At 40.2% G+C, this 16795-nt stretch overlaps 1 protein-coding gene across 4 annotated transcripts in view; it reads right to left on the minus strand.

Annotated features, from left to right (window-relative positions):
* Positions 1-14487: 14487 nt before the first annotated feature.
* Positions 14488-16795, minus strand: part of LOC149441641 (AP-1 complex subunit mu-1) — a 106956-nt gene continuing 104648 nt past the window's right edge. For all 4 annotated transcript variants that reach the window (XM_089657089.1, XM_089657090.1, XM_089657087.1 and 1 more), the window contains one exon: positions 14488-15219. In XM_089657089.1, coding sequence (XP_089513215.1) covers positions 15197-15219 — 23 coding nt within the window. In that variant the 3' untranslated portion in view covers positions 14488-15196. The remainder of the gene's footprint in view (positions 15220-16795) is intronic.

Consider the following 16795-nt stretch of genomic DNA (forward strand, 5'->3'; position numbering starts at 1 on the left):
GATGAAAATAATCAAACAGTTTTTTAGTTGCAGACCTGTGTTATTATAGACTTTGAGGCAGTTTTGAATTGCGTATTAGGATTCAACATAAATATGGTGGAGCTGGAGAAGGAACCTGGAATTTTGAAGCACTGGACAACAATGACTATAATAAAGCTGTCTGAGGAATTGACACATTTCCAGAAAAATCTGCCTTAGCCCGGTAGGCCACTTGTGTGTCTGAGAGAGAGCTATAATCTCATGCAGAGACCAGTGTAAAAATCAGCCCCTGCTCCAGTGCATCAGAAGCATTGTCACTTTGAGGTGGAGTGTTTTGCAGGACTTTGGCTGAGTGAATGTTTGGTGTAGCTGCCTTTTTCTTGGTTTCTGCTATAGCTATGGGCGAAGGTATGCTGTCGGTGCAAAAATCGGGTAAACATGTCCAAGGAGGAGTATGCAGCAACCCAGGTGCAGACCATCTTGTAGCAAAGTTCTTGTGGCAAAAGGGCAGGAGGAAACATCTGAATATCTTATAAGGAGCTTTAGGGAGAAGTGGTGGTAAAGTGTGACCTGTGTTGTGATGTAACACCTGGTCATCCACTCTCAGACTATGCTCTGAGTGGTTGAATTTTAGAGTCTATTTTAAAAAGTTTACACTGTCAAAGTGAATACATTTAGAATGTAGTCCAGTTTTTTTTTCTTACAGTAATGGTCAGAGATAACGGGTAACACTGTCTAACTTGTCCATGTTGCTGGTCCCCTATATAGGGTCTGGGCTTTGCCTGTCAGGGTGGGCATAGCCCTATGGAGTCACCCCTGCATGCAGAGACTAGAGTTGTTTCCTGCACTGTGTGTAGCAACAAATGCACAACACAGTAGCCTAGGATGGCAAGGCAATCCTCTCCTTCCCCCACCTAACAGACTGCAATGTCCACTGTTAACTCTTTCATGTGAATGCCAGAAGTTCAGAAGCAGCACTGAAAATTGTAAACTGCAAGCGCTAAGGTAAGAATTTTCACAAATGGTTTATTAGAAAATGTTTATTTTATTTTGCTCAATATGTTAAACTAAAACATGTTGAGAGTTTAATACTACTTTAACCAGTTCCCACCCGGCCTATTGTCATATGACGTCCCACCCGGCACACACCTAACGCTTGCCCCATAGGCCGCGCTGAGTTTGTGACCAATCACAGCAGTTCACATGACAATTATACACAATGGATAGCGTTCATTCATGCCATCCATTGTGTACTATTGTGTTGATTTATGTGATTGGTCACATTGATCATATGGTACAGACAGAGCCAATCACAGCCCATCTGTACCATGTGATTGGCTGTGGCCAATCACAGCTAACAATGGTAAATACTGAATGAATCCATTTCATTCAGTAAAAATGGTTTCTTATACCAGAGAAATTCACTGCTATAAGCAATCGGACTGTGTAAAACTGATCACTTCTCCAGAGTAGTAGTGTTACTATGAAATGTTACTTTGAAAAAAAAAATAACTTTTTTTTTTTTTACGGCCAAACCAGTTATGATAATGCTGTACTGCAATGGTGACCGTATGTTGAAAACTTTTTTTTTTTTTTTAATTTCTTAATTTTCCATAAAATTGTGACAAGATTACAACTTCAAAAAACTCGCAATGCTCCTACTAAATACCTTGGACTGTCTACTTTCCAAAAAGGGGTCATTTGGGGGATATTTGTACTGTCCTGGTGTTTTTCGTGCCTCAAGAAATGAGATTGGCTGTCAGTACATCAGGATTGATAGATTTTCAGATATACAGTGCTCAGCATAAATGAGTACACCCCTTTAGAAAAGTAAGATCTTAATCAATATCTCAATGAACTTAGGAACAATTTCCAAAATTTTCACAAAACTGAGTTTTATACAACATTTGTTTAGCTCATTATATGAAAGTAAGTTAATATAACTTAGATGACAAAATCTTCAGTTTTACTCAAATTTGTTGTTGCTAAAATGAATACACTGCACAACAAAAACTACTACATCTAGTATTTTGTATGACCTCCATGATTTGTAAGGATAGCACCAAGTCTTCTAGGCATGGAATGAACAAGTTGGTGACATATTGTAACATCTTTTTCCATTATTCAAAAATAAATTGAATAATTATTCAATAAAAAAGGCTCTTTTAGAGCCTGGATGCTGGATGGAGTGTGATGTTCAACTTGTCTCTTCAGAATTCTCTATGGGTGTTTGGGTTCAGATCAGGGAGATACACTTGGCCACTCAATCACTTTCACCCTGTTCTTCAGAAATGCAACAGTGGCCTTAAATGTGTTTTAGATCATTGTCATGTTGGAAAAATGCACGACCACCAAGGGCATGGAGTGATGGAAGCACTTTCTCTTTCAATATAGATCAGTGCATCTGTGAATTCATGATATCATCAATTAAATGCAGCCCCACAGGAGGACACTGCCACCACCATGTTTCACTGTAGGCACCATGCATTTTCCTTTGTACCGCCATACAGTTGAAGCCATCAGTTCCAAAAACATTTATCTTGGTCTCATCACTCCAGAGTACAGAGTCCCAGTAGTCTTCTTTTTCAGCATGGGCCCTGGCAAGTTCTAGGTGGGCTTTTTTGTGCATGGGCTTTAGTAGAGGCTTCCTTCGTGGGAGACGCCCATGCATGATATTCCTCTGCAGTTTACGCCATATTGTGTCACAGGAAACAATCACCCCAGTCTGGCTTTCTACTTTACTTTTTTACTTTACGTTAGCTAACTGCAGCGAACTTGCATGGTGATTTTCTTCAACCCTTCTCATCAGAAGTCGCTACTGTTGAGGTGTTAACTTCCGTGGACGTCTCTATGAGATGGTTGCAGTTACATTTTTGTACCACTTTTGCTACAGTATTCTGACTGATAAGTAAAGCTTTGCCTTGTGACACTTCTCTTCCACGTGGTGCCACTGAAATGGGAATTGGTTTTCTTTAAGTAACGCCCTTTTATAATCAACTGTCTGCTGGACACCTGGTTGATAAATAATCAGACTTACCTGTAGTTGAATTCTTGTTAATTAGGATTTTGTTGTCTAAAATGTAGCTTTGCTCCTAAGACTTTCATTGGGGTGTATTCATTTTTGCAACATAGTCTTGAAGGAATTTGTAAGGAAAAATACTTTGTGTGTGCAAATTAATAAATCTTGTTTGCAATCAATGGTCTGCATTTGTGGGAGTATTTTGTAGTATAGTGTCCCATAGAAATGTGGATTTTGAAAGGAAAGTAAATGTTTTCTGACAAATCTCTTGAGGTGTACTCCTTTATGCTGAGCACTGTATGTACCATAGTTTGTGGACTCTAACTTTCCTATAGAAAAAATAATAAACACTGATTTGGGTTATTTTCACCAAAAAATTTTGCATTTTGTCCTAAATTTATGAAGAAAGATTATTTGCAAAATTGTATAACAGAAACGAAGAATAAAAAATATCTATTTTACTTATTTGGAATTATGTGTGGTTTTATTTAAACATATTATATTTGGAGGTATTTTAGGTGATTTAGGCGAGTAAATACAACCAAAAAAAAAAAGCTCTGTGTGAAAAAAAATGATAAAAATTTCATATGGGTACAGTGTTGCATGACCGTGCAATTGTCATTCAAAGTGTGACAGCACTGAAAGCTGAAACTTGACCTGGGCAGGAAGTGGGTATAAGGGACCGGAAGGCAAGTGGTTAAAGAGAAGGATTTTGAAGGATTGTCTAAAGATGGATAGATTACTCGGACAGAGTGGGGCAGGGAGTTCCATAGAATGGTTCGAAGCTCTGCAGAAGTACTGGAGGCAAGCATGGGAGTAGGTGACAAGAGATTTAGACAAGGGCAGAGTTGTGGATGGCTTTGTAAGTTGTTGGTAGTACTTTGAAGTTTATTCATTGGGTGAGCGGAAGCCAGTGGAGAGACGGACTGACAGAGAGGAGTACTAGACACTGAACGGTTGGTAAGGTGAATGAGTCTGGCAGCAGCATTCATGAAAGGGGGATAGCCTATCTAAAGGTAATCCAATGAGGAGGGAATTGCAGTAGTCGAGGTGAGAGATAACCATGGCGTGAATTAGAAGCTTTGTGATGTCATTGATTAAAAGGGATGTATTCTGGAAATGTTGTGGAGGTTAAGGCAGCATGATTTGGACAGGGATTGGATGTGGGTCTAAAAGAACAGTTCAGAGTCTAGGGTTACCACCAGCACCCTGGCACGTGGGGACGGACTGATAGTTGTGCCATTGATCTTGACCGAGAAGTCAGGGGAAGGGGCAATAATAAGAGCTCAGTTTTGGATAGCTTAAGTTTGAGGATGTGGTGTGACATCTAGTCTGTTAGTAAATCAGTGATACGTGAGGAAACTGATGAGATGAGCTGAGGGGTAGAGAGATAGATTTTGAGTGTCATCAGCATAGAAATAGTATTAGAAACCATGGAAAGCTATTAGCTTACCCAGGAGATGTAGATTGAGAATAGGAGAGGTCCAAGGACAGAACCTTGGGGGGGACCCCAATGGTAAGAGGAATAGGAGAGGAGGAAATAGAGTTGTAAATGACACTGAAGGTGCAGTGAGATAGCATATGAACCAACAGAGAGTACAGTTACGGAGACCAAGGAAATATAGTTCTTTGAGCAGGATGGGGTGGTCAACTATATCAAAGGCAGCGGAGAGGTCAAAAGAGTAAGAGTACATAATAGTGACTTTTTTTTTTTAGCTGCAAGTCATTTGTGAGTTTTAGTAGAGCAGTTTCTGTGTAGTGTTGTGGGTGAAATCCAGTCTGAAGGGGACCAAGAAGGCTATTCTCAATGAGGTGGCAGCTCAGTCACCTTGTAGACAAAACGTACAAGGAGTTTGGAGGAAAAAGGGAGTAAGGAGATGGGTCTTAGGTTGCTAAGATTGGTGGAGTCAAGTGAGGCCTTTTTAAGTATGGGGGTAACTAGCACATGTTTTAGAAAGTTGGGGAAGATGCCAGTAGAAAAGGAGAGATTGAAGATATGAGTTAGAGTGTAGGATAGAGCAAGAGGGTGACCGTAGTATTTGTGAGGGAACAGGGTCCAGGGGGCAGGTGGTTACGTGGGTGTTAGAAAAAAGTTTGGTGACTTCCTCTTTGGTATCTGGGTTAAACAAGGGAAGTTTTGATTGTGCAGGTGGACAAGGAGTGTAAGGTGAGGGAGATATCTGTACAATGGAGATCTCACAAATTCTATCAGTCTTATTTTTGAAGTGATTAGCGATCTCCTGGGCAGTGAGTGAGTTAGTGGGGGGAGGTAATGAAGGATGAAGTAGAGAGTTAAAGGTAGAAAAGAGTTGATGGGGATTGCATGAGAGGGTGTTAATGAGAGTTATAAAATAGGTCTGTTTGGCAGTGTGTAGGCAGGAATTGTATTTTTGGAGGGCAGATTTATATTGGTTGAAATCTTACTGGCACTTATTCTTATGCCACAGACGTGCAAGAGCGCTGATACTTTTTTTTTTTTTAGGCTTTTGGTATCGTCTGTTTACCAGGGTTGTAGTGGTTGGGGCCTGATTTTGTGTGTAGTGTGTCTTGGGTGGATGACAGTGAGCAGTTGTAGACAGAATGGGCCAGGTTCGGGCAGGACAGAGCTGAAAAAAAGAAGAGAAGGGTTAAGATGACAAAGGGTTCTACGGGTAAATGTTAGGTAGTTGGAAGACGAGGAGGAAGACAAGGAGAGAGTGAAGCTAATAAGGTAATTAGAGAGGTTGCAAGGAGTGCATACTGTAGGTAGGAGAAAACAAGGTCAAGGCAGTTGCCATCAGAGTGAGTAGAAGCCTGTGTCCATTGTTTTAGGTCAAAAGAGGAGGTTAAGCTCAGAAGTATCAGGAGTGTTAAGATTAACAGGGATACTGAAGTCACCGAGAATGATTGTGGGAAGTTCAGAAGAGAAAAAGCAGGGTAGCCAGGCAGAGAAGTTATAAAGGAAGCTTGATACTGATCCAGGAGGCCAATAGATCACAGCAATTCTCAGAGAAACTGGAGAGAACAAACGAATAAAGTGAACTTCAAATGAGGAGAGGAAGGTGAATGAAGGACCTGAAAAGTGCTTTGAGGGGATAATAGGATTTCAACTCCACCTCCCTTCCGTCCACTAGGCCTGAGTGAGTCCAAAGGAGGCCACCATGGGAGAAGGCAGAAGGAAAAGGGAAGTCAGATTCTTGAAGCCAGGTTTCAGTAGTTGCAAATAGGTTAAAGGAGTTTGTACAGGACATGTACAGAGGTGAGTTTGTTACGAACAGAGCAGGCATTTCAAATGGCACAAGAAAAGGAGAGGTTGGTTCTAAGAAGAAGAGGAATAGAAACCAGATTGTGTGGATTGTGGCCGCTGTTAGATATTAGGGGGTGCCATGGTCAAAGGTAAATTCCCTATTCACACCATAATGCTGTGTTGACCTGCATTGTGCTAAAATGCAACATGTATGCATTTTACGGCAATGCAATGGATTTAAGCCTATGTCAACACAATTCCTAGATTGTAAGCTCGAAAGAGCAGGGCCCTCGATCCCCTCATGTTTTGCATTGGATTGTTATTGTTCTGTCACATGTTCTGTCCCCCTTTGTAATGTACAGCGCTGAGCGAACTATTGGCGCTTTATAAATACTGTATAATACCGTATTTTCCGGCGTATAAGACGACTGGGCGTATAAGACGACCCCCTACTTTTCCTGTTAAAATATAGGGTTTGGGCTATACTCGCCGTATAAGACTATCCCTCTTCCACCGCACACCAAATAAAAATTAAACATCAGATTTGATTTCAATATGGTATGGTATGGTATTTCAGTATGATATTCTAATGATGGGGTGCTATTCCTTCCACTGACACTAATGATGGTGCCCCATCATTAGTGTCAGTGTGTGAGGAATAGTGTCCCATCATTAGTGTCAGTGGGAGGAATAGTGCCGTGTCGGTGGTGTCAGTGGGGAGGAGGAATAGTGCCCCGTCGTTGGTGTCAGTGGGGAGGAGGAATAGTGCCCCGTCGTTGGTGTCAGTGGGGAGGAGGAATCGTGCCCCATCATTAGTATCAGTGACACCAATAATGGGGCACTATTGCTCCCACTGACACTAATGATGGGGCACTATTCCTCCCACTGACACCAATGACACTTGCTGACCCCTGTTCCATTATGGTGCTGCTGCAGCCAGCATGTGTGGTTGCAGCAGCACCTCTGCACGGCACACTTACCTGCCGCTCCCTCACTCGATTTTCACAGGGCTGCTCTGCTCCGCCTCCTCGCCGGTGATTGGCCGCCTGTGTGCCTTTCCTGAGCTACAGTTCTGACGGCCAATCACCGGTGAGGAGGCAGAGCCAAGTGGCCGCGCAAACGTCGAGCGGCTGAACTGAATGAAGAAGCAGCCGCGCTTCCTGGACTGGATCATCGTGGGACTGGGACCGGAGCCAGGTAAGAAACAGCAGCCCCCTGCCCACCCCTGTACTTAGTGTCCCTTCGGTTGGAAGGGGGGGGGGCCCGCGGCGGCACCGCGCCGCCACCCTAAAAAGTGCCACCCTGACACCAAGTGTCAGCATGCCGTATACCGGCGTATAAGACAACCCCCAACTTTTGAGAAGATTTTCAAAGGTTAAAAAGTTGTCTTATACGCTTGAAAATACAGTAATAATAATAATAATGTATGGAATGTCCTGTTAAAAATGTTGTATGCTTTAATGCACACTAAAATGCATGTCAACAGACATGCCTTTGATCCCTTCAGATGAAGTCCGGAAGTGACGAAACGCGTTAGGGGAGTGACGTCATCACGCACACACGCTAACCAGAAGTGCCGCCGCGGCCATTTTGTTGGTTGGAAACATGTGGTTTTCAACCTAGGATTTGAAAGATTAGTGCTGGAAGCTGGATATCCCTGTTTTATATGTAAGTTTTGATTAAAATCTGTTCCTTTTTATGGATCCTGCCTAAAAGAGCCTTTCTTTACTTGTATGAGGAATACCCCTGAAAAAGAAGGATGAAGAGATACCTTTTCTTTGTCAGCTTATGCCTGAAAATATTGGAAGAGGGTAATGGTACTTGGTATCACTTTTGGCTGGAGTTTAAAGGGTACTAGTACTTAGTATCACCATTCACTTGTGGTTGGAGTGATCACGATTTTTCACGTTTTTGGTTTTATTTATTTTATTTAAATTTTATTTATTTATTTGGATTGATATTTAATTAATTTAATTTGCACAATTTTGATGTGTTTTGAGTTGTGCACGGAGTATTTTGAATAGTTTTTGCTTCACTGGACTTATAAGAAAATATTTTGGAAATTATTTTGGGACTTGGACATTTTGGGGTTTATTAATATATTTGAGATATATACATCTATTTTACTTACTTGGAATTATGTGTGGTTTTATTTAAACATATTATATTTGGAGGTATTTTAGGTGATTTAGATGTGTATCACAAAAAGAATTTAGCAAATTGTATACTTTCTAGGGAGAAAGTAGTGTTTTGTGGTAGTGGTGCAATTAAGGAGCTTATTGATTGATGGTATTTACTCGCCGCTGGGTGTTTTATTTTTTGTACTATAAACAAAAAAAAAAAAGCAAAAAATTAAAAAAAAAAAATTTTTCTTTGTTTCTTTTATAAAATTTTGCAAACAGGTAATTTTTCTCCTTCACTGATGTGCGTTGATGAGGCTGCACTGATAGGTGGAACTGATGAGGTGGTACGGATAGGCAGCACTGATATGCAACAGTGATGGGTGGCACTGCTGGGCACTGATCATCAGTGCCCTGATGATCGTTGCCGATCCGTCCTCTGACAATTGCTGGTTATCGGCAGTACTTTCCTCACTCTGATAGCATGAGGAAAGTGCAGCTGATAACCGGCAACTGCATTTACCTGTCATCTGCTGTGCCGTTGGACAGCTGATCATATGGTAAAAGGCCGCTGTGATTGGCCTTTTACCACATCACGTGATCAGCCGTGTCCAAAAGGACAAAGTGATCACGGAGATCATCAGGAGCACATGGGAGGGTGTCATATGACACCTTCCCAGAACTGGACAACCGCGCTGTAGCTGTCATTTGGCTATAGGGCAGTTGGCAAGTGGTTAAATAAACTTATTGCTAATACACTGGGTTTTTACTTCCCCCATCAGCTCATCCCCCAAAGTTATCCTTTTTATCACTTGACCCTTCCTTCATTTTGTAAAACACTGCGCAAACTGTTGGCACTTTAGTAATAATGAAGAGAAAATTACCAATATAAAGTCTTTCATATGCAGAGAGGATTTAAAATGGTGTCCTGTGCATTAAAAATCATATCCAGATCTACTAGAAGAGTTCTGTCTTAAATCCCCAAACTACAAGGACCATTTCTAAAGTTGGCCCCAATTTAGATCACTGTTGGACTGCCCCTGCTTGGCAGATGTCATTAATTTGAAGTAACATTCTGGTGAACTTTTCTCTTGATCAGTGCATTCTCATTATGTCCCAGTGGGAAGGGAGGATTCTTCCATCCACCTCATTTGGTATGATAGAGGATTCTTTGTCTATAGCTGAATGGAAAATAAACTGTATGACAAGCTTAGAACTTACAAGCAGACTTATTGATATGAGCAGTAGAGTACAAAAATTCAGATATGTTATGGTAACGTTTTTTTTTTTCTTTCTTTCAAGGTAGGTGAAGTTAAAGCAGATTATAAGGCTCTATGCACACTGGTTAAAAGAGCTGCTTCTAAGGGAGTTTTGCCTGTAGAGGCAGCTCAGTGTTGTTATCCTATTTGTCCATGCACATTAGTACGATAAGAGGCATATTTTAAAATCAGCATTTAGAGGCAGGAAAAAAAACCCTTCTGGTTTGTGTTTTTGATTGAAGCATTCTGGCAGGAAAAAAAACCCCCCACTAAACTATGTGCTCAGTGTGCATGGAACCTTTTACAGTGGCTACCATTTGCACAATGCTTTACAAAATATACAGTACAATACAATCCACGATGAAAGAGGCCTTCCTTTTTAAGTTGAGGTAGGATACACTTTCTAAGAGAAATTAGTTTTCACAGATAGCCTACAGCTAGGTAGAATTGGAGTTACCTGCAGAGATTGGTGTAAGTAGATGGAAGAAAAAGCACTAGAAGCAAGCAAGAGAGGAGGAGGTCTTGGGAGGTGCAAAGAGAATGGTTTGGGTGATAAAGTTCCCTCATCACCTCCTCCCATGCTCGCCTTGAAAACCTCTCCCATCCTCTGGAACTCTACCCGAATCTGTCAGGTTATCTCCACCTATCCTATATTCCTTTAGGTGATTTCTGAAAACCATTAATTCAGGGTAGCCTTTTCCGCTTCCACTTAAAAATTGGACTTTGACCACCTCCATCAGCTTGTCCCCACAGCTGTTACTTTCAGATTCTAACTGTACTGTGTATCCCTTTATATTGTAAAGCGCTGAGCAAACGGTTATAAAGACAAGTAGCGAAATGCTTGAAGTAAATGTTTCCTAGATTTAGAGCATGCAATGCATCAATAGATTAATTAATGAACCTCATTGTGCTAATGAAGTTAAGAATTACATTTTGTAAAGTTTTGGGAATTGAACAGAAAATATAAATTGTAAACCCCCCAGTGTAATATTAGATGATTTTAACCACTTGTCGCCTACCCACAGTACTGCTACGTCGTGGTGCACTGGAGCACCCAATCCTATGACTCGTGTCCAATGGACACAAAGCTTGGTAACCGCCCTGAGTATTGTGATTGCTATGACCAATCGTAGCAATCACGATTACAATGTAAGCAAAACTGAATGGCTTCCATTCATGACAGCTTGCTTACTGTTGTGATTGGTCCACAGCTATCACATGGTCCCTGACAATCTCTCATTTGATTAGCTTTAGCCAATCACAGCATTACCGTCATGAATGAAAGCCCTTCATGATAGTTAAAACTATTGGTTAGAACTGTAATCATCATGGTTATAAGCAATGAATAGTTAAACAAAAAAAAAAAAAATTCCCTGATCATGCCCCCCCCCTTTCATTTCCTGTGGTAATTCTGAACTACACTGATGACAGTATGGGGGGGGGTGGGAGAGAGAGAGAGAGAAGGTAAAAAATTAAACTTAATTTATTTTACTGTCACCAGTCAGTATCCTTGATCACTGCCACACCAGTCAAATGATACTGTACTGGTGACTGTATGTAAAACAGAAACAAGAAAAAGTATATTTTCTCTTCCTTTCCAAAAAATTGTGCTAAATTACACCTCCAAAAAACTTTGTGGGGGGGGGGCAGGGTGGTAGTATATGTACTGTCCTGTCATTTTGGGGCCTCAAAAGTGTCCATCAGGACTGATCAATTTTCATATATATATATATATATATATATATATATATATATATATATATATATATATATATATATATATATATATATATATATATACACACACACATCCCATAGCTTTTAGCCACTATAGCTTTGACACCAAAGAAATGTAGCCTAGATATATGAAGAAAATTTATTTCTCAACTTTTTTTTTTTTTTTTATATAGCAGAAAATTAAAAAAAAAAACTAAAACCCCGGGGTGAATAAATACCATCAAAAAAGAAAACTTGATTTGTGTGAAAAAAATATAAATTTCACTTAGGTACGGTGTGATATGATTGAACAATTGCCAAATAAAGTAGAGCAGTGCTGAATAACAAAAAAAAACAAAAAAAAACCCACAAACGCCCTGCTCGTGAAGGGGGTAAAACCTTTGGGAGGCCAAGTGGTTAAAGAACACACTGGCTATGTTATGTCACACAAGCACTGAGAATACTGCCTACCTTGAGCCTTAAAGTGGTTCTAAAGGTAAAATGTTTTACCCTAACCAATTCTTGTCTGCAGTATGCAGATGTGTCCTGCTGTAAACCTTTTCTGTACTGAGAGTACATGCCCACCAAAGGTACGGGCAGGTATTGGAAAGCTCCTGATTCACACCTGTGGTCATGTGACTGCTAATCAGTGGTCACATGATCAGAATGCCCACCTTTGCCTCTTGCCATTTAGAACCTCTTAAAGGGCTGGGGGGGGGGGGTGGCTTCAGGGAGGAGTAAATGTACTCCCTGCATTAACCACTTCCTGTCCGGACACTTTCACCCCCTTCCTGTCCAGGACAATTTTCAATGACAATTGTGCGGTCATGCAATACTGTACCCATATGAATTTTTGACCATTTTTTTGAGACAGATAAAGCTTTATTTTGGTGGTATTTATTCACCACTGGGATTTTAATTTTTTTTGCTCTGAAAATGTCCAAAAATTTTGAGTTTTTTTTATAAAATTTCGCAAATAAATAATATTTCATCAAATCTTGGCCAAAATATATTCCGTTATTTTTTTAGTAAAAAAAAAAAAAATCCAAATTAGTTTAACCAAAAATTATAAATTTTTAAACTTTTTTTTACATTTATATTTTTATTTATTTTTATTACATACTGTCACCCTAGCAGTACAGTGTCACCATGGTGACACTGTACTACTTGTGGGGGGTGATGAAGTTTTTTTTTTTGTTTTGTTTTTTTACACTGATTCCTTTTACACCCATATAGGATGTAAAAGCAATCATTTCTCAATCTGTCTGCATTCTTGCAGTCATAGAGAAGTACTGAGTGAGCTGTGATTGGTCACAGCTTCTCACATGGTACAAGGCTGTTGTGAATGTTGTGATCATTCACAGATTTCACACGTAGTAAGCAATGATGTCACAAGTGACATCTTGCTTACTACTTTGCATGTGATCACTGATTGGCCAATCAGTGATCACATGATCGGAACCTCGTACAGAGGTCCCGTCCGACGATCGGTGTTTCACTGTGTCCGGAGCACACAGCGGACACCAGATCGCGGTGCTGAGCGCACACAGCTAGAAAAGGCGGGTGCCATTTATAAACGGCAACCCGCCCCTGGACTGCCACCGCCCTGCCGTTTATAAACAGCAGGCGGATGGCAAGTGGTTAAGGTAGAAAATGTTTTGTCTCTTGCTCTACCCTTCCCTCCCTCTCAAATACTGCATGGATCCAGCACTGTGCCCGCCTTCAGGTCTCCCCTCTACCCATTCCCACAAGCTTGGCTGTCAGTCAAATCCTGAGAGGGGAGGTGGGGCTGAGCCACACTGTGTGTAAACAAGTGCACACATCTGCCCCTACAGCAGGTGATTGCTATGGGGCAGACACAGAAGAGGAGGGTTGGGGATGCTCTGTGCAATGCACCATGTACAGAGCAGGTGAGTATAACATGTTTATTATTTCAATTAAAACATTTGCCTTTGCAAATGTTTTAAGGAGGGAGAAGGCCTATCATTACCAATGGGAACTCCACAACTGTCCACTGTAAAAAGGTTTTGACATTTATGTAAACTCACCAGAACTAAAAAGTTTTGTTAACAGGTCATCGATACTGTTTCGGTTGGAGGTGTGAAAGATTTAATGTGGTTCTAAAGTCAAGACTTTTTTTTTTTAGCTTCATGCATTTCCCTGCATTAAGGTAAAAAAAAAAAAAAAGTCCCAGTAATTGTGTTGCCCACCCCCACCTGCCATAAATAATTACCAGAGTGCTGCTTCAATCCAGCGCAGTGCCTTCCTTTCCCTGCTCTCAAAAGTCACACAAGCAGCAGTGGGAGCCATTGGCTCATGCACTTGTCAATCAAATCCTGTGTGGAGGCAAGGCCGAGCCAAGCTTAGTGTGTCTGTGTCTGCACACAGCCTTGCGTCAAAGCATAAGAGAAATGTTATAAGGCTACTTGTGGCTTTTTTCATGGCAGTGTGATATTATGGCTTATCCCAACCTTCCTAGGCACTAGCCAGATGGGTGTACTCTATAATAGAAGCCATCTTTCAGCACTTGCAGGAGGAAAATGGAGAGGATCAGTTCCTGTATATACCACCCCCGTCTAAATATGAAACGGTATGCACTCTGATGTTCTGGGATGGTGGGTTAGCAAGCCTAGATCAACAGGTTGACCCCAGGCATGCGCACCTCCCTGGTTTGAGATCGAGGACCACCTCAGAGGGTGCCGAGGGCCATGAGTGGAGCATCCCTGCTGTAAGGAGTGCTAAACCAGCACCCTGAACAAAAGTTTGACATCTTATTCCTTTATCTGTCTAGATTTAGGCGTATGGCACAGAAAACAACCCTGTATTTACTGTGCACTGTTAAATATGTTGTAAAACGGTAGGTGCAGCAAACACCTGGAAATCAGAGTCCATACTTTCTTCTGTATGTAATGACAGCTATTCTATATATGAGTATGCTTCCAAAACACAGCACTTCATGGTTGAGAATGGTTTGAGTCACTGAAAGTTAGTACCTCCTATGGCCTCTCAAACCACCATAGCCAAGGACTGGATATTAAAAATGAATACAGCTTGAAACATTTAATATATCACTTAAATTCTAATCACATTGCTTTTATATTTCTAAATTACATTTAATAAAAGTAAAGCCATCATAACATTAAACAAAAAAAAAAATCATTTGAAAGCTTGGTTTGTGCATATTTTATTTTTCAGAACTGAAACAATGTAATGGTCCCTCATGTTAGGGGCTTGTTTGTAAAGGTAATGCCTAGGTGGTTTAACCTAATAGCTTATCTAATAATCAATACTGTGATATCTAAATTTGAAATGTTTGGTGAAAGCAGTAGTAGCACAAAAATACTGACAGAAGCCCTCATATGCCATGTTTATACAAAGCTGGAGAATGAATTTTTAGTTTGTTTTTTTTACGAAGTAAGCATTCACTCTCTCTTGTAACATATATCCAAGAATAGAAGGGGTTGTTTACAGTAATATAACCCTACAAACTAGGTTCACAGAAATTGGATTTCAGAGAATGGCACTTTCACACAGGCACATAGCAAAGATCTAGTTGGCAAGGTACTGAAAAAGTAGTTGTAAACATATCTGTATTACAGGCCTGTGGAGCCACAAAGGGATACAGGGGGAAAAAAAAACTGGACATGCAGAGAGTATAAATGCATTTTCAGCAAATATATATATAAAAAAAAAAATCACCGTATGTAGTTAACCTGTGTGAATGGCAAGAATGGACATTCTCTGAGCAGCTTGTATACTGGAACTTGTAAGCTTCAGTACATTCCTTCTTTGATCCACACATCACCTAACTAACCAATTTTCCATATAATAAGAGATAACTACTAAAAATCACTGAGGACCAAAGGTGACCAATTCTTTACTGTGTCCGAAGTTGATAGTCTGATAAAAAAAAAAAAAGAAAATAGAAAAAAAAAATTAGTGATTTCCTTTCTGTGAAATTTCTCAAAGAATCCATTTTATGATTAGTGTGCATGAGCATTTTGGATGCTTGTTATGTGTTTACTGTTGTAGAGGATCTTAAATACTCAATTATTTTGCTGAGTGACTGATTCACTTTATGGACTTATTATACATGTGTGCAAAGCCACTATAAAACACAAGGACATACATATTTGCTCATTACAAATGTAGCTGTGTCACCTGATTGGTTGCACAGTTCAGTGATAGCCGTTTACCTGTCTGCTCAGATTAACTAAAAAAAAAAAAAATTTTTTTTTTTGACTTACAAGTAAAATCCATTTCTTGAGTAAATGACACAGGATCTTTAGTCATCAGAATAGGTTTTACACGGGTGATTTTATATTGGCAAAAAAAAAGAGAAGTGGGTAGGGGCATCCCCTCTGAATAACCCTGCTCACTCCCAGTTAGCCTCAGTTTTGTAGCAAGCAACTAGGGAGACCATAAAAACAGATAGAAGGGGCCATGTCCTGCACTGTATGCCAAGAAAGGAAATTACAATTTTCTTTGTCTACAGTACAGGACACGGGATCTTTAGTCATTACCAAGGGGCATCCATAAGAAGTACAACTTGGGTGCAGACTGCAAATGGTTAGCTTCCTGCTCTACAATCATAACCCGCCGACAAAGAAACCGCTTCTCCATCATAAAAGCCTTATATGAAGATATCGGTATTACCTGGTACAGTGGCTGTTCCACCTGCTCCTTTTTCCTCCAACATGTTTCACTCTGTTAAGAGCTTAATCAGAGAAAGGATAGCAGGGTGGGAGGAGATCTTTACTGCAACCAAATCACATACAGCTGTAGTTTACAAAAGGAATCATCCCAGGGAAACATCAGGTTTCTAAGACACACATTAAATACAAATCAGCAACACCCCCAATTGTGATCATTCAACAATTATGTACAAAACGCATCACGTAATTTTGTATGCATACATACTTTTTAACCAAATCAGCAGCTCTATAATGGTAAAAGAATTGAACTTTGTCATGCTGACTAAATATCCTCTTATGATCCAGTGGAGCTAACCTCACACAATATTTAATTTTTAAAGCAATATATTAAGTTGGAATACAATAAATATGTCCTATATAAAAGGTTCTCAAGCATGAGTATAATCACAGGCGTGTGTGTGAATGCGTATTTACTTATTTCAGGTACTTAAATAGCGCTGTCAGTTTACGCAGCACTTTACACATATATATATATATATTGAACCTTCACCTCAGTCCCTAACCCTCAAGGGGTGTACAATCTAAGGTCCCTAACTCACATTCATATTAGGGCCAATTTAGACAGGATCCAATTAACCTACCAGCATGTCTTTGGAGTGTGGGAGGAAACCGGAGTACCCGGAGGAAACCCACGCAAGCACAGGGAGAACATACAAAATATATATATATATATATATATATATATATATATATATATATACACACACACACATATATATACATACACACACACATTATATATATATATATACACAGTCAGG

Source organism: Staurois parvus, unplaced genomic scaffold (genome assembly GCF_062004578.1).
Source record: "Staurois parvus isolate SC_StPar_1 unplaced genomic scaffold, SC_StPar_1.0 ptg000964l, whole genome shotgun sequence".
Classification (NCBI taxonomy): Eukaryota; Metazoa; Chordata; class Amphibia; order Anura; family Ranidae; genus Staurois; species Staurois parvus.